Source organism: Littorina saxatilis, linkage group LG5 (assembly GCF_037325665.1).
Source record: "Littorina saxatilis isolate snail1 linkage group LG5, US_GU_Lsax_2.0, whole genome shotgun sequence".
Lineage (NCBI taxonomy): Eukaryota > Metazoa > Mollusca > Gastropoda > Littorinimorpha > Littorinidae > Littorina > Littorina saxatilis.
Window position 1 is genome coordinate 57,509,890 of NC_090249.1, and position 26,923 is coordinate 57,536,812.

Here is a 26,923-nt window from a genome sequence, read left to right on the forward strand (position 1 = left end):
AGCTAGGCGGGTCCGGGGGCATGCCCCCCCCCCCCCCCCGGATTTTCTTTTTTTAAAGGAAGCAATATGCTGCAATATATAGGGCCACCTGAGCTCAGAAACTGTCATTTGATCATCTCTCTCTCTCTTTTTTCCTGAAGGGAGGGCCCGGGCCCCCTTAGCCCCCCCCCCCCCCCTCCTAAATCCGCCACTCAGTGACATGAAATTATCAGTACGCACCACTGAGATACATGTAGAACTAAATTTGTGATTCTTCTTGATATTAGTCTAGATCTTTAATGACGTCAACATGTTTTCTTTCTGGCGTTATTGTCACAGATGAATGGCTCAAGTTGTTTTGTTGGGAACTGAACATGAACCGGGTGCGCTGATACTAGCCTCTGAAAAGTTTGTTTAGCCTTGTCACCTGAGCCTTGGAATTACCAAGTGAGTCAATTGCATGCATTGAATACGCGAATGTTCGAATTCCTATCATTTATTAACACACAGAAGGTTTTGGATTACAAGACTGAATATCATTTCCATCACCATTCCAATCAATTCGAATCTATTAAAGACTGCCGGTCTGCTACAGGCCTGGATTTGAGGGGGGATCTGGTCCTCAGTGGAAACCGTCCCCCCCCCCCCCCCCCCCCTCCCTTTACTGCCCGGCAAATGTATAATATCAAGGGCCTTTCTTCAGTTCCCCAGGAGACCCAAAAGACCCCTTTCCAATGCTAAATTTCAACTTCTTCTTCTTCTTCTGCGTTCGTGGGCTGAAACTTCCACGTACACTCGTGTTTTTTGCACGAGTGGAATTTTACGTGTATGACCGTTTTTTACCCCGCCATTTAGGCAGCCATACGCCGTTTTCGGAGGACTAAATTTCAACAATATTCAGTGTTATCATTATTATTATCACCATTATTATAATGACTGAACTTGATGTTCATAAGGCCAAAAAAAAAAATTTGTCTGTTTCTGGTAACATGGCTAAAAAAAATAGGGTCCGTAGGTAGGGATTTTTTTAAAAAAATTTTTAATTTTTTTTTTACCCCAAATGTAGACCAATAAAACTAACTTTAAAAATCGCGCAAAGAGACTGGATTCACTATACATAGAGACAAGACACTCAACACATTTACAAATCGTCAGCGGACTTTCGTTTTCACACGTTTTTGTTGTTCATTTTCTCACCCTGTCCTTTACCACCACCACCAAAAAAAAAAACTTTTGAATTTGGAAAAAAAAAGTTTAGGGTCGGCGCCGAAATTTAGGGTCGGTTGGGTGACCAGAAACAGACAATTTTTTTTTTTTGGCCTGTCTCACGGTGTCAGCATGGATCGAGGCCGGAGTTGTTTTCTTTTATACCTGCAATTTTTTAAACCAAGAATCGTTGCGTCTGTTAAACTTAGCACCAAATACATTACATTTTATATTTGAAATGTTATGGGACGATCGAATATTTCTAGGAATAGTCAAAAGCAGAATTCACTGGCTTGAACTGAGTCTTATTTTACGGTTTTATTTTAAGTATTTATTTACTAGTATTTTTCATGTTGGGGAAAATGTTCTGTGGCCGTATATATATATATATAGTCTTGCTATGCTGAAGAAGAAAAAGAAATGCAGGTCTCAATCGTAGCAACTTACGGAAGGGGATCGCTTGACTGACAGATTTAGGGTGGAGGTGTGGGGAGAAGTGATCGTGAAGATAATATCTTTGTGCACACAGTTTTCCGAGCAATCAGCGCTGCTCAGCCGGGTATAACCGTGATAAGTCGGCAAAAGGTTCAGACTAAACAGTGCAGCTCAGTTTTAGTGACCGACATAAGCTTGAGAAATATCAGGTAGTCGTGTAGAGAAGAAGATGCATGCACAGACTGTGGGAACAGAAATTCTGAGAAAGCGAGGTCCGCAAATGAAAAAAACTCTGAATCAAGAGTTCCGCCGGCCGGGGTCAGTCAGTGGTGGTACAGGTCCCTGACGTCGGGCTATTGTCTTAGGCGGGTGTTTTTGTGAACAAATTATAACCCGTTGCGGGGTTTCGTCATAGCAGACTGTGCCGCTACAATAAGAAAATCGTCAAGAAAAGATTCGAGATAAATGTTGGATCGTGACTCGATCCGCACTACAGTTTATGGCATATTGCCAGGAATATGGTTCATTGTGCGATACATTGAGCACAGTGACTACCACTGAAGAAGCGAATAACTAACGCGCACCGACTCAAAACAAATAAGTATCTACGCTGATCCTTGACACCGGCTCCGATCCTTCTTTTCAACTTCCCCCCTCCCCACCACAACTACCACCAACCACCCTCACTACGTACACATTCTCTTTCCCTGACAAGTAGGGCCAGAATGTGTGCCCAAGCAACCTCGCATGCCTCCCTCGTTTTGCGTTGCTCGGTGACGGCAGACTGATCTATGTCTTGCCAGTTCCCCATATGTTCAACTTTCAAATATCAACAATACGCCTTGATCGAAACCGTGTTATAATCCAGGGGCCTGAATGTAAAAACAAAATGGAACCACAATTCCGGTTCCTTGTCCGATTCGCGCGGTCAATCATACTGCAGAGTTGTCAGGTACGCGCAATCGCAGACCATAAGCCGCCATCTTGATTTGCGAAAACTACTCTATTGCGCCTGCGCAAGCTGTCACATGTCAACGCGTATTCCGCTTGAGAAAGTAGTGCTAAATAGTTTGCGATTGCAAGCATTAGGTAGGTTAGAAATAAAACTCTAATTAATATTCTTGAAATCTATATACCTATTCTAGCTTTTACGAAGAATTCTGTTTTTTGTGCATTTATTCTAGCATCAGTGGTAAATACCAAAGTCCCCGGATGTGCGCGTATGTAGATGGTTTGTGCTGACGCGATGAGTCTGGCAACAGTTGCCCTAGGAATAAACGCCATAGCCACCGTATCTGTGACGACTGTTACCCACCAACAACTATAAGGTGATATTTCTTTGTCATCAAACCACAAATTCATGTCGATAACATCGCGGTTTTCATAATGCATTTACTTGCGTATCTTTTAAGGCCATTTCTACTGATTTTAGGGCGACATGGTCGTTTTTGTTTTCATGCATGTGCATGGTCGTCGTGGAAAAATGGCGAATCGTTTTGTACGTTGATGTTGATGATTGCTATGCGATTCGAAACGGCGGTCTTTTCAAATGCCATGTACTGCATGCCTGTCTTCCATAGCATTTAAGATTATCTATGGGACTTTTGATCATCGATGAATCAAACACAGCCGCGATTGCGATGATTGGAAAGTTGAAAGTGGGTCATGAGATGGCGGCATGGCGATACTAGAGCAGGTGGAAACATGCGTTTCTCAGCTGCCACTATGGCCACATTCAAGTTGCCTAGTAACATTGAAGCGCGGGCTCAAACCCGAAAGAAAGGCTCTGATAAAAGCTCGCCGTACATGTTCTGAATATATTTTACATTTAGCTGGAATTACATGGGACATTTTTTGAGTAATATTGTTCATTTACTGACAGAAGTAACACTGAGAGCTGAGTGTAGCCTGTACAGTACAGTGCAGTGTATGGAACCTATCCACTTGAAATGAATATGTTGCTTTCAATAAACCAGCAGGGGTGTAAGCATTATATATGCTTAAAACATTTAACTAACAAACAAACATGAATTATGTTGATCTCTAGATACTCCTTATAAGTTATATTCTTGTAAGAAACAGTTCAGCAGATTTCATTTTCAGTGTTCCATACTAGTAAAGCAGGTCAGTGTACACATTACGACGGGCGCAGTGGCGTGGTGGTAAGACGTCGGCCTCCTAATCGGGAGGTCGTGAGTTCGAATCCCGGTCGCTGCCGCCTGTTGGGTTAAGAATGGAGATGTTTCCGATCTCCCAGGTCAACTTATGTGCAGACCTGCTACAGTAAAACCTGAGTCTAGCGGACCCTTGTTGTAACGGCCACCTGCTACATACGGACAGTTTATCATGGCACGAACACGATTTCAACAATAACTAACCTTTAACGGGCGGACACCTGCCACTTACGGACGCGGACACGATTTTTCGGACCGTAGGAAGTGTAAACACTGTCACAAACGGACACAACGTACATAAAAACGCAACTTCGAAAACTCGACTGTTATGCAGTCAGTGCTCGGCAGCCGTAGCCGTAGCACAAATGGTTGTTGATTGGTTGTCCTGTCCCTTTTCTGACCAATCAGTGGCTTGTTTAGATGGAGACCCACTTTCGCTTCGCTCACTTTCGCTTTTCCGCATTGTGGATACAGTCACAACCAAAAGCAACAGTAGACTACTGTGTTTGAAAATGGAATCTCCAGCAGGAAAAAGAAAAGCGTTGACTTTAGAGCAGCGTGTCGCTGCCTTGAAAAAACTAGATAGCGGCCAATCATGCCGAGATGTGGCGAAGGAGATGGGATGTGGTAAAACACAGATCGCGAGGATCAAATCGGAAAAAGAAGACGTGATGATCTCTCTCTCTTTGTAAGCAATCGTTCGAAGGAAACAATAGTTAACACAGCTAAATTTTTGAGTCACTTGAGAAAAAGTGACTCTATGTAATCGGTCAGTGTTAGTCTGTCCGGCCGGCCGGCCGGCCGTCCGTAGACACCACCTTAACGTTCGACTTTTCTCGGAAACTATCAAAGCGATCGGGCTCATATTTTGTTTAGTCGTGACCTCCAATGACCTCTACACTTTAACGATGGTTTCGTTGACCTTTGACCTTTTTCAAGGTCACAGGTCAGCGTCAAAGGAAAAATTAGACATTTTATATCTTTTCTCGGAAACTATCAAAGCGATCGGGCTCATATTTTGTTTAGTCGTGACCTCCAATGACCTCTACACTTTAACGATGGTTTCGTTGACCTTTGACCTTTTTCAAGGTCACAGGTCAGCGTCAAAGGAAAAATTAGACATTTTATATCTTTGACAAAGTTCATCGGATGTGATTGAAACTTTGTAGGATTATTCTTTACATCAAAGTATTTACATCTGTAGCCTTTTACGAACGTTATCAGAAAAACAAGGGAGATAACTAGCCTTTTCTGTTCGGCAACACACAACTTAACGTTGGGCTTTTCTCGGAAACTATAAAAGTGACCGGGCTCAAATTTTATGTGAACGTGACTCATTGTGTTGTGAATAGCAATTTCTTCCTGTCCATCTGATGCCTCATATAATATTCAGAACTGCGAAAGTGACTCGATCGAGCGTTTGCTCTTCTTGTTGTTCCATGCATTTATGCTGAGACTAGAAAAATTGAATGAAACAAGAGCTGACCCAATTTGGTCGAGACACACTGCGGAATTTCCCGTTGAATGACTGATGAAGAGTCAGCCATTTTTAGCTTTGTGACGTCCGACTTGCGTAAGTTTGAATGCACAGTGTGTGTAGGGAACGGGGTAGGTGGGGGGGGGGGGGGGGGGGGGGGGGGATGTTGTTGTTGTTGTTGTTGTTGTTTGCTACATGTATCATTTGTTTACTCACATTTTCAGTGAGTCTCATGTTCAATCCAATAAATACATACCGTACTACAGGACTGACAAAAAGTGTCTTGTTCATTTTACGTGCTCTTTGTAAAATATTGCCCCGGCCCCCCCACCTGTGAAGAAGGGACACCTGTCTAATAGGGACACTATTACCATTCCCCAAGGGTGTCCGTTAGAGACAGGTTTTACTGTAGTGACTTAACTCCCTTCGTGTGCACACGCAAGCACAAGACCAAGTGCGCACGGAAAAGATCCTGTAATCCATGTCAGAGTTCGGTGGGTTATAGAAACACGAAAATACCCAGCATGCTTCCTCCGAAAGCGGCGTATGGCTGCCTAAAGGGCGGGGTAAAAACGGTCATACACGTAAAAATCCACTCGTGCTAAAAACATGAGTGAACGTGGGAGTCTAAGCCCATGAACTAAGAAGAAGAAGAAGTGTACACATTACAAGTGTATGTCATTTGACTGTTACAACTTACACTGCAACTTGATGTGACATACATGTACCTCAGAATAATTGTTTGTGTGGGGTTTAGAAATTAGATGTATTTCATTTTTTGATTGAAATTGAATCGACAAGCTAGTGTTTGGTTTTAGTTAAAAGTCAGAGAAATAATGCGGAACCTCTTTCTTTTCTACAGATGTAAACATGACATATGCAGACATGTTACAATCTTTTTAGGAAGTATTTGATCGGTTGATGGTTCCCTTGGACTGGGTGGCCGAGTGGTAACACACTTGCGCTCGGAAGCGAGAGGTTGCGAGTTCGACCCTGGGTAAGGGCGTTAGCAATTTTCTCGCCCCTTTCCTAACCTAGGTGGTGGGTTCAAGTGCTAGTCTTTCGGATGAGACGAAGAACCGAGGTCCCTTCGTGTACACTACATTGGGGTGTGCACGTTAAAGATCCCACGATTGACAAAAGGGTCTTTCCTGGCAAAATTGTATAGGCATAGATAAAAAAAAATGTCCACCAAAATACCCGTGTGACTTGGAATAATATGCCGTGAAAAGTAGGATATGCGCCGAAAGGGCTGCGATCTGCTGGCCGATGTGAATGCGTGATGTATTGTGTAAAAAAATTCCATCTCACACGGCATAAATAAATCCCTGCGCGATATAAATTGCATAAAAAAATCCCTGCGCTTAGAACTGTACCCACGGAATACGCGCGATATAAGCCTCATATTGATTGATTGATTGATTTTGTTGCAATGCTTTGAAGTTGGGTACAGAGTATGCTTTGTGTGATTGTTGTTTGAGGGTAGCAGTTACTTTGCACCATAAGCATATGGACACGGAACAGTTCACTTTTTTACCCTGTCAATGTGTCATATGGGATCCACGTTATTCACAGCCTTCATTCTAGACCTGATGATAATACTTCCAAAGTTAATGGAAACCATTTTGTGTGAATACATGTCCTTATTGGGGTCATACTAGGCTGGTTCATGGGTTGCCCTTTTACTTATGGTATATGTTGTTGTGTATATTATACTAGAATGAATACCCGCTTCGCCGAAGTAGAACCGAATGATACCCGGCTTCGCCGGGAAGAAGTAGAGCCGAATACCCGGCTTTGCCGGGAAGAAGTAGAGGAATAAAGCGTTGTGGACATTGACCTTCTAAAAATAGTAACGGGAATATCCGGCTTCGCCGGTATGAAAGCATTGTGGACAGTGACCTTCTAAAAATAGTAACGGGAATATGGATTGACGCCACACGAAGGAAGGGAGATAAACGCAAAACACTGGAGAAGATAAGAAAGAGTTACTGGGAATGGATCTGGGAAGATGAACAGAAAAACCAAAATCGGTTCAGCGCTGCGCGCTGAGAGCACGTGTTGAAAATTCTCATCGACCAGGTTGTGTCCGGGGTCTACCTGAATATGCCCACCAAATTTGAAGCAGATCCATCGAGAACTTTGGCCGTGCATCGCGAACACACACACACACACAGACAGACAGACAGACACAAGCATATATATAGATATTTGCAAAAGGTATATTTTGCTCCAGTTATCCTCCTTTCAGTCAAAGAGCAAAACCTTGTGTCAATAAAATGATAGAACTGAGAACTTTGCTAACAGGGGACTTCTATCCCAGCATGTCTCTCTCTAGATAAGACGTAGAAAACACTGGGGGAAAATTTTGCTCTATAAGAGTAATAATCTATCCTGCATAATGTAATAATATAGGATCTCGCAGATACAGCGCTGTGGAACATGTATTGTTGAGTCAAAACCCTGTTTTTAATTTAGGCAAGGACCAATTCTATGTGCTGATGATCAGCTTAGGGAAGAGAATGTGACAAACTGACTATACCTCTCTTATATTATAGCGTAACTTTAAAGGGGGTGTTTGTTCACAATAAGATTAAGAGAAATACTTGCTTCATATGTATATATGTAAGTGTTCTAAGATTAATGTGTTTTGTTGATTTCTTTTTTTCTTTGCTTTTCAAATTTTCACACTACACCGTACTTGATCTACTTGAAGTTGACAAGTTTTGTGTAAATTGGGAAGGCACAAATTTTAATCACAAGAAATCTTAGATTCTTACATATGAAGCAGCTATTCCCATAATAATTTCAAGTATTGTTGCTTTTTAATGGCTTTCTCGCAAGATTTTCTCTTTTTGTGGACTTGCAAGACTTAGACCAAAATAACTAGCCATGAGTCTTATCGAAAAGACCAAAATAACTTGCCATGAGTCCAATAGAAAAGTAAAAGTAAGTGAATCCATGTTTGCAATTAATATTTTTCATTGACAATCAGTTTATGAGAGCTGTTTAAAATGCTGGAGTTTTAAGAAAAAAGGCTAAATACATGTGAGCCCCCAAAATTCCATTGATTTGAACCTTTCTTTTTGTAGGTGGATTGAAAAAAATGTTCCTGGTTGCATGGCTATTCTTGGCACACTCCCTCCCATGACCACACTTCAATTTTTTAAGAATTAACTTATATTTCAAATCACATCAGCAACCGGAGTGTTGATTTTTGGTATGTGACCAAGTGGAGGGATGGTCTTATCTCATGTAAAAGGTATGTGACCAAGTGGAGGGATGGTCTTATCTCGTGTAAAAGGTATGTGACCAAGTGGAGGGATGGTCTTATCTCATGTAAAAGGTATGTGACCAAGTGGAGGGATGGTCTTATGTAAAAGCCTGGCCAGATCTGAGAGTGAGCCATAAGAAGGAATGTGCTTTTGAATTTTGTTTATTTATAGGTTGGGAATGTCACAGAATATGTTTACTGGCATGAATGAGTGTGTACATTGAAGTTCATTTGCTCATGTGGGTGTCCTTAATTCAGTTGGTAAATGTGTAAATTGTGATGTATAATTTATGTGTGCAGGCTTTTGCCAATGGCAACACAGACTTATGTAACGGACCTTCAGGCCATGAACCCTCAAGCCGTTCAGGTACGAAGAGAGAGAGAGAGAAATATGTACCCGATACATGTCAATTGCATGTGCATGTTTAGGAAGACTTTCATAATAAGTGAGATTGAGATGCATTGTGTATAATTTATTTTGTGTGCTAAGCAGACCCTTGGTTATTTGTTTTGCATGTGCTTGTGTGCTTAGGCAAAAAAAAAAAAAAAAGTCTGTTTACGGTAACCCGACCGACCCTATTTTTTTCGCGCGACCCTAGACTTTTTTTGGCATTTGGGGAGGGGGGGGAAAATCTTTTGTTTTTTTTGCAAAATAACGTAAAAATATGGTTTTTTGGAAAGAAAAAAAAAAGAAAAAATCCCGACCTACCGACCCTATTTTTTTGGCCTATGTTACCGTAAACAGACCTATTTTTTTTTGGCCTTAGTTTAATTTCTACCTTACCTTGAAGGAAAGCCAGCAATGAATTTTTAATTCTGAGTGAAAATTACAGACACTTATGAAGCAGTCAGTGAGTCACATTTTAAACTTGAGTCAAGTATCTTCTGTTTTCACCTATGGACAGATAAAGTAGTTAATAATAATAGCTCCTCCCTTGCATCACAGGCTTATGGATTAGACCTTACGGCTGACGGGGTGAGTTCATACACATAATGAGTTCTGAGTTTATAATTCTGGGTTTGTTTGCAGTGAATTGCTTTTTAATATTTGCATCTTCTTTTTCTCCATTCTTCTTTAAAGGGATTTTTTCCAACTTCTAATTAAGCAGTTTATCACCTTTGCACTGTCGTCTCCTCTTTAGATTAAAGGTGTGTCACAGACAATGAATGGACTATGTGGTGTTTTTCATGTTGGGTTACAAAAGGTTATCTCTGATTTATTTTCAGACAAGAAATCGTGAATCATTAAATATGACCTTGCTCCGAGCAGCATTATGTATAAGATGCATATGGCCAAAGTAAAAAGATTAAAGCGAGAAGGTTACACACGTTATTTGGGTTATTGTTTGACCATTTTGAGTAGCATTAATTTAATGTGTGTAAAGTTCAGTTGAATGTCTCAGTACAGCTACATCAAAGCAGCAGAAATCTAGATAGTCAAGTATTACTAGAGACCAAGACACAGCTTTTCTCTATGTTCATTACACTACTTTTCTTTTTTCCTTATGGCTTGTCCAGTTCTGTAGTGTGCCTATTGCAGTGTTCTTGTAGAGCTATTTTTCTCTAAGAATTAACAATACAGAGACAAAACGTCAGGTGTTGGCTGAAACAATCCTCAAATCTTTGTTTCAAAGCTCATATGCTGGGACAAGGGGAACAACTCTTTTCAGATATATTTAAAACCTTTTCTGGTGTACCATTTAAGATCGAATAATGACTAAATGAACTCTAATGATTCTTTACAAACTCATGGATCTCTAAACCTATTATGTGTAGGAACATTAACTGGTGATGCGCTAAACCTGGAACGTTGATTGTACATTGTAACTGTAATCACTTTGTAACAAACAACAGGGGCTACAGACCGTGAGAGTGTTTTGACTGTTAGCCCTGGCTTTATGCACTGATGTGAGACAGACTTCTGCTTTCCCCTCTGCAGCGAAAAAGCTAAGCAGCAGTTTCACAATTGGAAAAGGGACAGCTTCATATTCATTGTAAATATATTTTAAGCGTCTTTGTAAATATCTGTTTAAATCTGGAACATGTTGGCATTGAGCCTGGACAAGTGTAAATTACAGTGGAACTGCTGCTTCCAATGATTACTGTGCACTTTATTGATTTCAGCACTCTGAAATCTGTTTCTAGCTTCTATGCTTTCAGAATTGTCATTGTTGTGAGAGTCTGATAGGTTGAAACTTGAACTAGATGCATAACTACATTTATATATCATGTTTGTCCATTTGTTTCAAGGAACAACTTTATTTTGCTGCTCTTAATCAGTATACAAGTCACTGTGCCTTCTACTTCTAAAAACCTGTAAAGCTCAAAACTAGATTTCAGTGCATTTTTCCATTTTCGTCACAGATGATTTTTTTGACTCGTCTGAGCAATCAGGAGAGTCGTAGTATTAATGAGCATGATTAGGCTGCCCTGTCAAAAAGCTGTCCTTCAATGAAAAAGCTTAATTTTACAGTTTTCTTGGATGTTACTGAAGCTATACCTGTGACACTTTGCATACTGCAAGGTTTTGATTACCTCAAGATTGTTAAATTTCAAGATCACAGCTGGGTCAAGTTTGTGTAAAAACAAAGGAAAATTATTTCTGAAAGATTCACGAAGGTAAAGCTTTGAAACTTTACACACTTTCAAGAGTTGGTGACCTCCAGACACGGCTTATGAAAAGTAGACTTGTCAGATTTCAAGGTCAGAGCAGGTTCATTTGCGTGTAAAAATAAATAAATTGGAAATTGTCATTTTCTTTAATGTTTTTGAAGCTAGAGCGTTCAAAATTCACACACTCGTAAGACAAAAACAAGAGGCGAAGCCTTCAAGGCTCACGTAAGAAATCGACAAACAGTAACACAAACTCAATCACTTCGTCACACATACACACACACACACACACACAGTAAGCGGCATAGGTGACACTGTGCAAGAAAGCGAGACACTAGATCTAGATCTGAATGGCCGATTTCGAAGAAAAAACTAGTCTCGGCCCGCTCAAAATAACAATGACCGAGCCTTTCAGTAATTCCTTCGCGTGACGTCTAACCCTCTTACGTCATAATGTGACGTCTTCAAATGTTGTGACGTCTTCAAATGTTAAAGTTTCTACCACAGACATACATACATACGCACGCACGCACGCACGCACGCACGCACAGACAGACAAAAGTTAGCATCGCATAGGCTACACTTACGTGAGCCAATGAGTTGAATTGCCATTTGTGTTTCTTGTTTCCCTGAACAAGAATGTAGTTGGAGTGCCTCATGTTTTGTGCTCTCCATTCTTATCACAGAACGGCTCTATTGTGAAGGCACGGACAGCGGAGGAAGTGAACGCAGGTCAGAAAATGTCCGGCACCACCACCATCATCCAGCCTGCCCAGGCCCACAGTGGACAGCAGTTCATTGTCACCAGTGAGTACTCCCTTGCTCCTTATACAACTTGGTTTTTTTTAATAACAGCAATTGAATTCTAGGGACCCTGTATGGACAACAATACTTGCAAGTTCAATTAAATCATTCAAAATCTGGCAGTACTAGTCATTTTTTTTCCAATGTTGGTTGTCTGAATCTGCTTGTTTCATTTTAAACATCCCCCTCCCCTTTGCCTTCAGCCTCCATCTTCCTTTCACCAAGTGAGATAGTGAGATAATCATCTGTTGTTTTGTCTGTGATGGGTTGTTTTGACTTAATGACAGGTTGGAGGCCATGATTTGTGCTTTTTGAATTATATGCAGTTAGTGACATGGTTTTGGAGATAGTTGTGTGAAACAAACTGAATATCTGCAAGCATGACAGTAGTCAGAGCATTCACTTTGTGTTTGTTATTTAATTTCTGTTGTTGGTCTAGATGCAGTGGTGTGATTGAGAAATTATGTGTGTATGAAGCCATTGATAAGTTGTCTGTATTTGAGGCTGGCAGTATCAAACTGTGATTCAGAGTATATATAGCATTTACAGTGACTTGTTCATGGTTATGTGAAGCTAAACAATGGTGTGTGTTTCCAGCATCGGCAGTGGATCAGGTTGACCACGGAGGTGCAGGAGACACCATCACCATCCAACAGGGTGGCCAGACGGTCTACCCCACTCAACTACAGTACGTAGAGAACAATGATGCCATCTACGCCAATGGCCAAATGTACGCCACGTGAGATCACAATTGTTAGATGTGCCTGTGTGACTTTTAAATTGGTGTGCGTCTTCCGTCGCTCACTCACCTGCATGTGTTAACTGTCGTAGCCCTCGGGGTGTTGCCCTGCTGGGCGGTTTCTGTTTGATGTATTTCAGCCACGTAACGCACAGGCAGATCTGGTTTTGATGTTGTGTTTCTCACACTTTTAACACAGAAGAACCTGCAAAAAAGTGAATCAAAGAAGCAGAAAAGAAAATGCATGGGTGGAAAGCATTAATTTGCTTTGCATCCAACACAAAAAGTAGATCATGCTTATCTCTCTGTGACCTGGCTGATCTCTCTGTGAGATGGATATATTGTAGTCTTGTTCGTTCCCCAGTTGCAAAGGGTGGTGATGTAGGCAGCGTTTCTTTACTTTGGATGAACAGATCTCTGCACCCTTGTCCTCCCTTGGACTGTTAATATGGTAAAGTTTCTCTTGCCTGAAAGGTACGCAAAACATGCTCAGAGACCTGCAGCCATCTTGATTCGGCTGTCATGGACCTAAATCCATTATAAAGCTTATCAGATTCTAAATGAGAATTGCTAAGCTTCGCAGGTTCTTCTGTTAATGTTGGGAGGTTCTGCAGGTGAATTGATTTAACTCTGCCATCATCTCTCAAAACTTAAGTTCATTTTTGAAGTTACATTTGCACTGTGTGGTGTGATAAAGGAAAATTCACAATGGTCAAGCAGGACTTGTAACATCCACTGCATTTTATGAATGCTTGCTGTTTGACATTGATCATCTTTTGTGATGTAATCACCGTGCAGAACCTCTCACCTATGTTTGTTGGCGTACTGATGGGTTGTTGATGCTTCCATGCATTTTGTCAAGTTTGTCATTTGAATAGACAAATTGAAATGATTATTACATTTGAGTACATGTGCTAAGTTTTTTATGACATCTCAAATCTTGAAAATGGTAATTCAACTTTATAAAAACATATTGCTCTTTTTGTTTCATATCTTGCTTTTGTGGATTTATATCGCTTATTTCTTTCTGTTGTGCACATTATTCCTTGTTTCCATATGTTGTTTACTTCTTATTTTGTTTTGCAAGTGGTTTTTGAATAACCTTTATTAACAGTATTGCTCTTCGGTACAAAACCTCAGACATTGACTGCCCACAGATACAAGTTTATTTATTTTACTCTTACAGATTTATTTATCAGACGTATAACGGTATATATATATATCCCATGACCTCCCTTCTTTGTCTCTGTAAATGTACTCTAGGTATATTTCTTGTATTTCCATTATTCTCTTGTTACATCTATGATGTAACTATTGCACTCTTATAACACATAAAATAGAGGATACAGGCATGGGAATTGTCCGCCGAAAGGCAAATTTCCGCCGAATTGTTTTTTTATTCCGCCGAAAAAGCAAAAGTTTCTGCCAAGAAAAAAAATGGGGGAGGCAAAAATGGTTCTAAAAACTGAATTAAATGGCAAACATGGAGCTAAGATGACACCAAATTGCACCATTTGGGTTCTTTGGAGAGAAAAATTTTAGGTAAAAAAAAATCTTTTAAAAAAAACCGCCTTTGTAAGCTGAACTCACTTTTTCCAATGATAGGCCCTGGGATAAATAAGGGTGCACGAAATACATCATAGCTGGCTCTACTTTCTGTCGTCCTTGACATTCCAAAATGCACATGTACCTATAGACCGGATGTGCAAGGGGTAACCACGCTTTTGAGAACTTGCGCGAGAGTCGTTCAGTGTTATAGCTGAGTTTTAGTCTCGACTTGCCGAGACTATCATCGTAGCGTCATAGATTTCATGACGTCTGTCGTCCATCGCGTCATATTAAGGGGACGTAATCTGTTATGTTTCCTTCTATTCGCTGTTCTATTTCTCTCTTGTGATCAACATGACAAGCCGTATGTGTTTGAGTGTGTGTGCTCGTGCTCTCAACTAAAACAAAAGTCAAACTAGCAATCGTTAAAAACCCAGTCCGTCCGACCAGCACTGCTATGTTCAGACTATGCTCATGTGAAGTTACAGCGTGCCCGGTACACACGCCCTTATCGGTACATCATCGACTGCGAGTGTTCTCTGGACAAGCTGTTTAATGCATTTTGCGAGTATTTCTAGCTCTTCTGCGGTGCAGTAGGCCCTATAGATGATGAAGGTGTCCAAGATCTCAGGAGATGCGTGTGTAACCACTAGGTATTCAGTCAAATCCGTGTAAGAGGCTTTCAACTGACGGGGACAACCAAGCCACCATTATGCACCGACTTGACATAGATCAACAGACGTGCCTTTAGAATAAGGTATGTGCAGAGGTGCCTCATCTGAACACACAACTAAAGCTTGATGTTTCCGTCACACTTTGTCTTTTAGATCTTCATGGAATATACAGGTTACAACACTCGTGATTTTAAATATGGCTTGCATATCAGTCAAGACCCAGCGGGAATATCAAAGGGACTCACTCGCCAGAGGCTCGTGAGTCCCTTGATATTCATCCGCTGGGTCTTGACTGAAATACAAGCCATATAAAAAACCACTCGTGTTGTAACCTCTATATATATATTCTCCTTCTAGTTTTCTCTAACCTCTACTAGAGTGCAACCCCCCCAATTTAGGACTCCCTCCTTTTTCAGACCCTCCATTGTCAGATGTTGTGTTGATAGCCTGTGTAAATTGACCTTTATTTTAGGACTCCCTCCTTTTTCAGACCTGATTTTCTGAGATTTTTGAAGGATGTAAGAGGGCGGTTACACTGTAATGTATTTTCATTCTTCCCCCTGCTGTAAGGTATGCAAATTTTTCATGTTTTATTTTGTCCCTAACAGGCCAAGTTACCAGGAGTATGGACAGAACACAATGTACACCAATGTGTCAGGAACCTACTACCAGACATCAGGGGGGCAGGTAAGCTTATGTGGCTTGATAATGATGGAAAAAATGACTGCTTTGGATTTTAGTTTGATAGCACAGAAGACCTTAATTAAGAGCAGTATGAAATGTTCCTGTACCCTATTTTGCATGGTGAATTTGTGTTACGTCGGTGAAATACAGCTGATTGGTTCGGGCATAGCGTAAATTTGTGTACATTTAGCTATGGTGGTATTGACTTTAAATTAATGTCAAATAAAAAGACCAAAAAATACTGCACTCACGTGTGAACGAACAATACAGAATGAATAACAGCAACGTTTCGACCCTAGGATCTTTTTCAGGTACACAAACAAACTAAGTAGAAATAAGAAGACAGACAATAGAACAGAAACAAGAACTACAGATGTAACAATTCACCAACCAAAGCAAAAAAAAATTATGGTTTGAGTTCAAAAGTAACAGTGTTTTAGACTACAAGTATTTATGTTCTGCTCTTGTATTGTATAACTGGGTCACAGTGCATTTGGTGAAATGTGAAACCTCTTGATTTGTGCAGGGAGTGACCGGCCTGGTGCCTGTAGGGGGCTCCATGCAGACCATTCAGGGGCAGCTAATCCAGCAGCCAGGGGGCGGCACCTACCTCATCCAGGGAGGGACCATGGATGGTGAAGGGACTCCACTCACGCACACCACACGAGCCTCACCTGCCACGGTTAGTTAACAGTTTCCTGTGTACCCTCTTACTTTCTCTTGCACACACACTCATACAGTGGGTGCGGTGCGTGTACTCTTAACATATAGAAAAGCAAGTCATTGACAGTGTATCAAAAGATGTTCCAGGTAGCAAAGTTTCAAGATCAGACTACATTTTCAGTGGGGATCTTTCATGCCTCTGCAGCAGTGTTTTCACTCTTTTTATGTGTGTGTGTTTTATTTTTACAAGCCTGTCTCTGCTATCTTTTGTTCTCTTTGCGCAAGTTACTTCTCTAACAATCCGAAAAGCAAAGATTTTGGGACATGTTGTCTGGATTCAATTACAAGCTCATATTCTTGACTAACCTGACTAACCTAAGCAGTCATAGGCAGGTTCACACACTGGTAGGTTTTGATGATCTTCAGACATTTGTGGGGCTAATGATGGGGGGGGGGGGGGGGGGGATTGTGCAGTTGGGGGTGATCAAGTTAGTATCCGTGGGATATTGGGATTGGATGACTAAATGGATGAATACATGTCGCAGTTGGGGGGTCAAGTTTGGGCCAATAAGTAAAAAGTTCGATTTGTTTTTAACAATTCACTTTTTGGAAGAAGAGCAGCAATATTTTTGTTTTGATTTACATTACACATAACAAATTACGAGTCCCATGAGCTTTTGGTTTTCTTGTCTCATACAGTTTTCTACAATTCAGGTTCAGTGGTTGCTGGACAACTACGAGACCTCGGAGGGCGTCAGCTTGCCGCGCAGCACACTGTACTACCACTACCTGCGGCACTGCCAGGAGCAGAACCTTGACCCCATGAACCCAGCATCCTTCGGCAAACTCATACGCTCGGTCTTTCTAGGACTACGCACTCGCCGACTTGGAACCAGGTGGGTTGGCTTGTGAGTAATGGGGAGAAAGAGGAGTGAATGTGAAATGGGGTTGTGATTTTCTTTTTCATCAAGTTTGCTGGAAATTCAGGGAAGAGGATAAGAGTTAACTTTTTAATTTGTAGAGGTATAATGTGTGTAGGTGACAACAAGTTTCATAGTCTTCATTCATGTTCTGTTTAACAATTATTGAATTGTGGTATGAGAAATAACATGTGTTTTAGAGGTTATTTCAAGTACCACAGTTTGTTAATTGTTATGCAAGAAATGGAATTTGTTTTAGAGGTAAAAGTAATTGCAAGTACATAAGCTGCATATCCGTTACACAGTCTATGAAATTGATCGGTTTACACAGCCAATGGAATTGATCTGTTTCAGAGGTAATTCAGAGTACCTTACCTTGAAAACATTGAATACGTAATGGAATTGATCTGTATCGGAGGGATTTCAGGGTATCTTAGCTTGAAAACTAAACGAAATACAATGTGTATGTTTCAGAGGGAATTCCAAGTATCACTACTACGGGATCCGCATCAAGGCCAACTCCCCTCTCAATCAGTTCACTGACGATCAGACCATGGCCTTGAGACAGCAGCCAATGTACACTGCTAAAAAGTGAGTCTCTCTTCGTTGCACATTTGACGTTCCTCTACAGTCTTTGCTTGCTTATCAGCGATTTCATGTGTAAACACATTCCAAGATTGATGTGGTAACCTTGTATTGGCCATGACATTTTGATCCTTGTGACTGCTGGTATCAATAAACTGTTGACAGGAAATCCTCCCTGATTTGACTGAAAAGGTGTATAAAAATAATAAGCAACACTTTCAATTAACACAAACCATGTGGACAAAATTAGTTATGAATTATACGCATGTCACTTTTAAACACAAAGAGAACACAGCAGTGACCAGGTTAGGTACATTCTTAATCAATATTTCCACAGCTTGTCGCTGCCTTCTTCAGGATGTACATTTTTTCAGTTTTCGTGAAGCTGGTTTGTCTTAAATTTGTCTACACTGACACCATGACAAAGTATTGACTGTTGTATCCCTGTGGTTACAGACCGACCAGCAACAAGGCGGACGTAGCGGAGGGGGAGGGGGGTCAAGGGACGGGAGGGGCGGGTCACTCGGAGGCCAGCCAGGCCCAGCAGCAACACCAGCAGTTCCTGGGCGACACCTCTCTGGCCCTGCCGTCCTTCGGCAACATCGACACCACCACAATCCCCCTGCCTGACGGCGTCAACATGAACGACCTGCGCTGCTTTGAGAAACTCTACAAGGAACATGCTGAGGTGGGTGTGTGTGTATGTGTGTGCTTACCCTTTTTACCCCCAGGCCGAGAATACCGCTTGCTCGAGCTCACACATGCAAATCCCTGAAACACCCACTGTACACAATGCGACCTATGATGCATAACTGTTTCCTTTTCTACGGGCTTCCTGCAATGTTTGAGCATTTATAATTTTGGAAAACTTGCAATAGTTATTTTGCTTTGACTTTTTGAAGTTGATGGACTTTAAAGTTTTTAAAGTTTTTTTGCGACTTTAGTTGTAAATGGGAGGGGGACCCCCTGCGGGTTATAATAATAATTATAATAATTCTCTTTATTTATATAGCGCCTTATCCGAAGTTCAAAGCGCTTTTATGCCGTGTGAGATGGAATTTTTTACACAATATATCACGCATTCACATCGACCAGCAAACCTCAAGCCTGTTAGGCGAATGTTCACCTTTCGCGGCCTTTATTCCAAGTCACACGGGTATTTGATGGACATTTTTATCTATGCCTATACAATTTTGCCAGGAAAGACCCTTTTGTCAATCGTGGGATCTTTAACGTGCACACCCCAATATAGTGTACACGAAGGGACCTCGGTTTTTCGTCTCATCCGAAAGACTAGCACTTGAACCCACCATCTAGGTTAGGAAAGGGGGGAGAAAATAGCGGCCCGACCCAGGGTCGAACACGCAACCTCTCGATTCCGAGCGCAAGTGCGTTACCACTCGGCCACCCAGTCCATTAGGGGTTAGGGGGAAGAATTTACCCGATGCTCCCCAGCATGTCGTAAGAGGCGACTAACGGATTCTGTTTCTCCTTTTACCCTTGTTAAGTGTTTCTTGTATAGAATATAGTCAATGTTTGTACAGATTTTAGTCAAGCAGTATGTAAGAAATGTTAAGTCCTTTGTACTGGAAACTTGCATTCTCCCAGTAAGGTCATATATTGTACTACGTTGCAAGCCCCTGGAGCAATTTTTTTATTAGTGCTTTTGTGAACAAGAAACAATTAACAAGTGGCTCTATCCCATCTCCCCCCTTTCCCTGTCGCGATATAACCTTGAACGGTTGAAAAGGACGTTAAACACCAAATAAAGAAAGAAAGAATGGGAGGGGGAAGGTAGGTAGACAGCACCTCAGGGTTTGAACAGGTCAAGCAAATTAAACAAAATGTTGGTACAAGGATGACAGATCAACCTACAACTTCTGAAAATGTTGCCTGATGCTCTTTAAACAAAAAATAAAAAATCCATCTTGATTTGCTTCATCCTGGACTTTAATTAAGGTAGTAACTAAAGTCTTTTGAAAATATGTTGCCATGGTAAATTGCTAATGAAGGAATGAACACTTGCAGGGTGTGGTGGACGTGGTGGTCAACCTGCAGTTCAACCTGGTGGAGGCCTTGTGGCAGAACTTCTGGCGTACAACCCCTCCCGAACAACGCAGGTCAGTCTCGTCTCCTTTCTCCTGGCAATTGCTTACAGTCCCTTCTGACAAAGACAACGGAATGATGAAATTGTCCATAATATGACTTTCTTCATAACAATAAATAAAACACTGTACACATTACTCAAGTATAGGTTTAGAGGTACATGTGTGTAATTGGAACTTTTTCTGAATCCATTCCATACGTGTTTACGCGATTACGTGAAGAATGAGTCTTGCATGTAGAATCCTGGAGACATAATCAAGCTGGTAGGGACAAGAAAACTCCCAGTTTGTACTGTACTACCATGCTTTGTTTAGCCATTTCTTGCATGAGATTGACCGTTGGCTCCGAATGATTGTTTCAGTGACATGTCTGAAATGGAGAGGCGCCTTCCTAAAGACAAGCTGTGCTTGCTGTGTACGTACGAGCCGGTGCAGAAGTTTGTGCGTCGTGCGGACTACGCCTTTTACCAGGCGCTGGTGGAGGTGCTCATCCCTGACGTTCTCAGGCCCATCCCCAGTGAGTGCTCAAACCAGCCAAAATGATTGATATGATCAGTCAAACCTGTCAATAATGATTGATATGATGAGTCAAACCTGTCAATAATGATTGATATGATGAGTCAAACCTGTCAATAATGATTGATATGATGAGTCAAACCTGTCAATAATGATTGATATGATGAGTCAAACCTGTCAATAATGATTGATATGATGAGTCAAACCTGTCAATAATGATTGATATGATGAGTCAAACCTGTCAATAATGATTGATATGATGAGTCAAACCTGTCAATAATGATTGATATGATGAGTCAAACCTGTCAATAATGATTGATATGATGAGTCAAACCTGTCAATAATGATTGATATGATGAGTCAAACCTGTCAATAATGATTGATATGATGAGTCAAACCTGTCAATAATGATTGATATGATGAGTCAAACCTGTCAATAATGATTGATATGATCAGTCAAACCTGTCAATAATGATTGATATGATCAGTCAAACCTGTCAATAATGACCACCCAAGGGACTGACCAAACCAGGTTGTATTAGACAGGGGGCCCGGTAGCTCAGTTGGTAGAGCACTGGACTTGTGATCGAAAGGTCGCAGGTTCGAATTCGGGCCGGGACGGACACAGGTCAACTTTATGTGCAGACCCAGAGACGGAAGCCATGTCCCACCCCCGTGTCATCACAATGGCACGTAAAAGACCTTGGTCATTCTGCCATAAGTGCAGGTGGCTGAATACACCTAAACACGCAGACACCTGGGTAGCGCGACTCCGTTGCTGCTAGCTTTCCACTGGGAGGAAGCAACCAGAATTTCCCAGCGATGGGACAATAAAGTAATGAAAATGAAAAAAAAAATGAAAAAAAAAAATGGTGGCTGTGATTCAGAGAATAAGAGGGGGGAAATACTTAACTGTATCCTTTGGCGTGGTTGTCATTGAGAGGTGGTTGCCGGGGCAGGTTGGTTTGTAGCCGTTACAAGTACTTGCGTCTTTCAACAAGAAAGCAGTCCATGTGTGCAAGGAAAGAAAGGACAGCTGTATATCATGACATTGGCAGCTGGCTTGCACCAGAGTTTAAGGAGCTCGGTTTGTATGATAATAACAATCTGGGGTTGACCTTGGATGCTTGCTGGGTTTACCTTGTTACAAGGACTTATCATACAAAGAAAAATTTTGCATGTTTTCAATGAGGATGAATTTGTGCCGGTGACTTGTTTTTTCTGCGAGATATCCCATCTCCACAAATGATAAGCAGACTCTTTTTTTTGCATTGATAAACCCGTTTGTGAACAGGGTAGAATGAGTGGAGTAGTGTGATAACCTTGGTGTGTGATGACTGTGCAGGTTCCTTGACGCAGGCCATTCGTAACTTTGCCAAGAGCCTGGAGGGATGGTTGAAACTGGCCATGCAGGGCATTCCGGACGACATGATCAAAGCTAAGGTATGTCCATGCATCAATACATTTAAAGCCAGAGAAAATTATACGGTGTGAAACGTTGTTTCAAAACTTGCGACACTTGTGTGAATTTGTTTGCTGAACAGAACTTTGTGAAGTTTTAGAGTAAAGTTGGGGTTTACTTTGTGTTAGGAAAAAACATAACTTTGTTTCCCATGAAATAATGGAAAGTCTGTGATCTTATTGTATTGATGTGTGTGTTTGATATGCATGTGTGTGTGTTTGATGTGTGTGTGTGTGTTTGAGATGTATGTGTGTGTGTTTGAGATGTATGTGTGTTTGTTTGAGATGTATGTGTGTGTGTTTGAGATGTATGTGTGTGTACTTATTTTAACATTGTGTGAATGTATGCTGACTTGGAAGGATGCCGGAATCAATTAAAAGCACTCGTTTGAAAAGAAAATGTGTTCAGTAAATTTACACATTTTCTATCTGTTTTAATCATGAAATTTACACATTTCCTAGAACTTGAATTTCAGAGAGTGAAAGAGTAAGTTTATACTTACTAGTTTTGTCAACTTATTGTAACATTGTGTGCAGCTGGGAGCAGTGAGTGCATTTGCACAGACTTTACGCCGCTACACGTCCCTCAACCATTTGGCGCAGGCTGCACGCGCTGTGCTGCAGAACACGTCGCAGATCAACCAGATGCTCACCGATCTCAACCGTGTGGACTTTGCTAATGTACAGGTAAGTCGTGTAGGGCATGATGGGTATGGTAGGACATTGATAGTGTATATGCTGTGTTTGTAGATGCTTCAGTAGTTCAGGTTTCAGTGATAGTGTATTTTAAACAGCATTGTTTTGTTAATCTCTGGGGTTGTGAGAGATATCCTGTCTGTGGACAAACCTCGACTCGCACGATGCAAAGATGCAGAAAACTTTGTTTTTGAGTAAACAGTTCACCATAGCAACATGAAGATGAGGCATTTCTGACAATTGATATGTGAGAAAGTTCACATTTTATGATCCACGACCAGATTTCTATGATAAAACCTGTTCGCTGCCAGGAACTATTTGTTTTCAAAGCATTACCTTATTTATCTGAATTGACAACTTACAGTGCGCCCTTGATGTGTAAATGAATGCGCTACTACACACACACTCATTGTTTGTTGGTTGTTTTTCTTCTTCTTTTGAACTGTTGCCCGTTAGAGTAAGTTAGCCAAGACATCAGCTGACGCTTTGCAAGCAGCAAAAAGGTTAAAGAATATGACCGTATGGCTTTGTGTGTGTACAGGAGCAGGCATCGTGGGTGTGTCAGTGCGAGGACTCCGTGGTGCAGCAGCTGGAGCAGGACTTCAAGAAGACGCTGAAGCAAGGCAACTCCCTGGAGCAGTGGGCGGTGTGGCTGGAGACGGTGGTCAACCAGGTGCTCAAGCCCCACGAAGGCTCGCCCAACTTCCCCAAAGCAGCCAGGCAGTTCCTCCTCAAGTGGTCCTTCTACAGGTAACTAACTACCTCGCCCTCTTCTAAAGAGTCCTTGATGATATGCAATAACGATACATGATACATGCACAGCCTGGCCAGTATTTTTTACATGCAGAAGTGACAGAATTTGTACGTTATGCCATTATCCATGTCAAGAGTGTAGTGGGTTATATAAACACGAAAATACCAAGCATTCATCCCCCAAAAGCGGCGTATGGCTGCCTAAAATGGCGGGGTAAAAACGGTCATACACGTAAAAACCCACTCTTGCTAAAAACACAAGTGTACCAGGGAGTTTCACCCCATGAACGCAAAAGGAGGAAGAACAAGCTGCTTTTTTGAGAAACTGAGCTGGTGATGTAAGTTGTGAAGTGGGATGACGATTGTTTTCAGTTCCATGGTTATGTAGTTTTAAATTGGGAGACGATTGTTTTCAGTTCCATGGTTATGCGGTTGTAAATTGGGAGACGATTGTTTTCAGTTCCAAGGTTATGCGGTTGTAAATTGGGAATACGATTGTTTTCAGTTCCATGGTTATGTGGTTGTAAATTGGGAGACGATTGTTTTCAGTTCCAAGGTTATGCGGTTGTAAATTGGGAATACGATTGTTTTCAGTTCCATGGTGATCCGTGACCTGACCCTGCGCAGTGCAGCCAGCTTTGGATCCTTCCACCTGATCCGCCTGCTGTACGACGAGTTCATGTTCTACCTGGTGGAACACAAGGTGGCCAACGCCACTGGAGAGACGCCCATCGCCGTCATGGGGGAGGTGCGCCAGGTAAGACCACAACAGATTTGACACCAAGGTGTATCAGGGGATTTGTGTGCTTTGATGGGCCCCAGTTATTAGCGGACAAAGTTTTGGTACTATATCCGTACCTTTTTTTAGTAGTGAGAATAAAGCACCATTTGGGTGCATCGATCTGGTTTTGTGTTGTACTGTGCATGTGCAACATCCGTTTGTTTTCATTTTCAACGGAACGTTGTGTCAGAGTGTAAGGTTTGATATTGATTCCTTGTGTTGTTTTCTGTGGAAGAGTTATCATTTGTGTGCATCAGATTGTCTTGGGTGTAGTTATCTCTCCTGTCTATCCATACATCCACACAAAGGGTGACTCTTGTCTCTCGTGGGCTAGCAACCACCAGTACACCAGTTTAAATCTGAGTATTTGGAACTGGGATCATTTGTTTTAAAGCTCACATTGTTTGTTGCGTTTGACCTGCAGACAATGTGGATTTTACAAATGAATTTGGGAGTAGTACTGAGTAGACTTTCTTTCCGTGTTCAAAACCATCTTTCTATCAGTTTATACTTGCACATTGTTTACATGTTCGATGCCAGTGTGAGATAGTGGTAGGTGTGGTAGCTGGTTGTTATTGGTGCACCCCACCCCTAACGTAACGCTTGTTGCTGACGTGACACCTCAGCATCTGGGTGTGCAGTTCACAGACCTCAGCCCTGCTGTGGCCCTCAGCAGCCTGGAGTCCGCCAAACCCGCCTCCACCTCGCCCGGCCCCCGCCCAGCCCCCGAGGCCACCATGGTCACGGCAACGGGCGGCACCGGCAACACAGCCACAGCCCCCACCACCGTCATGCTGGTCACCTCCAACGCCGGTACCGCCAACAACGGCAACGCAACCATCACCGTGCGCCCCACCACCAACGGCATGGTCACCTCCTCGTCGGCCCTTGGCTCAGCAGGTGGCAGCACGGTCGTAGTGTTGTCAGGCACCTCCACAGGGGCCGCTACTCCCTCCCACAGCCTGTCGCACGCTCAGGGTTCTCTGCCCACGGCGCTGACGGTGCGAACAGCAGCCACCGTCCCCACCAGCAAGACGCACACCATCCTGGTCATGCCAGTCTCCTCTCACAACGCCAGCGGGGACGGCCCCCCAGCTGCCAAGCGACTCAAGCCGGAATAATGCTGCAAGGCTTGGGATTTTGTATTCGTCACAACACCTCAGATCACTATTGCTGTACGGTGAAGCTCTGCTGATAGACAGTTTAATCTGTGTGCTGCACAGCCTTCACATAACAAATGGAAGCAGCCTTCACAGAACGGATCAAAGGGCTACATGGAAACCATACAAAATGGAGGTGAGAATGTGGCGATAATCACAGAGGAAAGACAAGAAAGGCCGATGATTGCTCCATGAGCAAGAAGAGAGAGTGAGCAGGTTGAAATTACTTTTCAGTGATGCAGACAGGAGGATTGAAACACAAAATGAGGTGAAGAACTTCTGCTGAAAGTCTAGAGTTGAAGCAAAGAGAGAGTGTGCAGTAACAGACTTTTGAGCCTGTGAACACCGGGTTACTTCAACAGACTGTTGATTGCTAATAGGTCTAGCCGGATTTACCAGTGACCTCCCAAGTTGCTTTATTGCCCCACATAGACTGTGGTTCGTCTTTGCATGTCTTTTTTAAACCCTTTGATTTATATCTCTACACACCGTCCTTGCATGTTGTTTGGGGTTGGGTGGGGCTTGTTGAGTGGTGTGAAGGCGTTTACACTGTAGCTTTATCTGTATTCACCAAAGTTGGTAGCTGCTTTATGTGAGATGAAATGGAGGCCTGTCCATTGGAGAAAATCTCAGCAAAAACTTGTTTCAGTGGGTAAAGATGTCTCCGACTTGTAATTTAGCTTTGATTTTTCCCCCTAAATGAGTTCTCATAACTCATAACTCATAACATTTTATTGATCCAACAAAGGAAATTAAATTGGTCATCAGGGAAAATCCAAAAACAAAGAAAAGATTTCCTTTTGGGAAAGAGAAGATTTGTAGTGGTAGCAGATCGTTTTCACAGTGATGGCAAGCTGACAGGTTGCTTTGCCGGTAAAGTCATACTGTGAATATGATGGCAGCGTTGCAGTAAAATTCTGAATGCAGGGTACACAGAGGGTAAAGAGGACTAATGTTATTTCTTTGTACAGTGTGAGTGTGTATTGCCAAAATGAAAATCTGTTCAGCTCAAAGTAAATGGGATTATCTGCAGTATTATTATTTTTGTAAAAGGTCAAGTTTGTTACACAGAAATGAAATTCATATTAGTTTTTTGCACTAGAAAATGTATTTCAGATTCAAATTTCTGTTAAAGAATATCGGACATGTAAGAACATTATATACCAGCATTGAGGTGAGGCGGTGAAGATGCGAAATACATACATGCTCAATTAGATAAGAGATCTGAATGAACAGCAACAAAGATGTGAATAAAAAATAAAACAACCAGAGTATATAAAGTGTAGTGTAGATGAAGAAGTAGATAATAAACATTGAAACAACCAGAGTATATAAACTGTAGTGTAAATGAGAAGTAGATAACTAGAAAGGTGGTGGCAGCTACAAAGACAGTACTGCATGTGCCTTTTGAAAGCTGCACGGCGCTAAATCTCCTACCAGTTGATCAGATTTGGCAGGCACACAGGTGTATGTTTTACCTACGTGTACAGTATTTTGCATGTTGATGACATCGCTATACCTGGAGTATAGCGAAGTGCACGCTGCCTGTGGCAGTGGGTGGACAGGTGTAAATATCTACAGTTGCTAGGTGTACTTATTTAAACCTGCAGCAAGATGGACAATAATCAACTGCCTGCTTTTAATTTATTGCCTCCTTGTTATTGGATTGTTTTACC

General features: G+C 41.9%; 1 protein-coding gene across 6 annotated transcripts; it reads left to right on the forward strand.

Moving 5' to 3' along the window:
* The first annotated feature begins 2,848 nt into the window (after window positions 1-2,848).
* On the forward strand, window positions 2,849-26,117 carry LOC138967524 (DNA-binding protein RFX2-like). 6 transcript variants are annotated; one of them, XM_070340092.1, is made up of 17 exons: window positions 2,849-2,948; window positions 8,846-8,912; window positions 9,492-9,521; window positions 11,845-11,965; window positions 12,560-12,692; window positions 15,532-15,610; window positions 16,134-16,289; window positions 16,970-17,166; window positions 17,665-17,781; window positions 18,232-18,463; window positions 19,804-19,895; window positions 20,243-20,397; window positions 21,742-21,839; window positions 22,395-22,544; window positions 23,095-23,303; window positions 23,901-24,063; window positions 24,714-26,117. In XM_070340092.1, exons 2-17 carry the CDS (start codon window positions 8,856-8,858, stop codon window positions 25,206-25,208), a joined length of 2,484 nt encoding a protein of 827 aa, XP_070196193.1. In that variant the 5' UTR covers window positions 2,849-2,948; window positions 8,846-8,855; the 3' UTR covers window positions 25,209-26,117. The 6 variants fall into 6 exon arrangements, with proteins under 6 accessions (XP_070196193.1, XP_070196194.1, XP_070196195.1 ...); XM_070340093.1 differs by having other exon boundaries at window positions 24,729-26,117; XM_070340094.1 differs by having other exon boundaries at window positions 16,985-17,166.
* The last annotated feature ends 806 nt before the right edge of the window (window positions 26,118-26,923 follow it).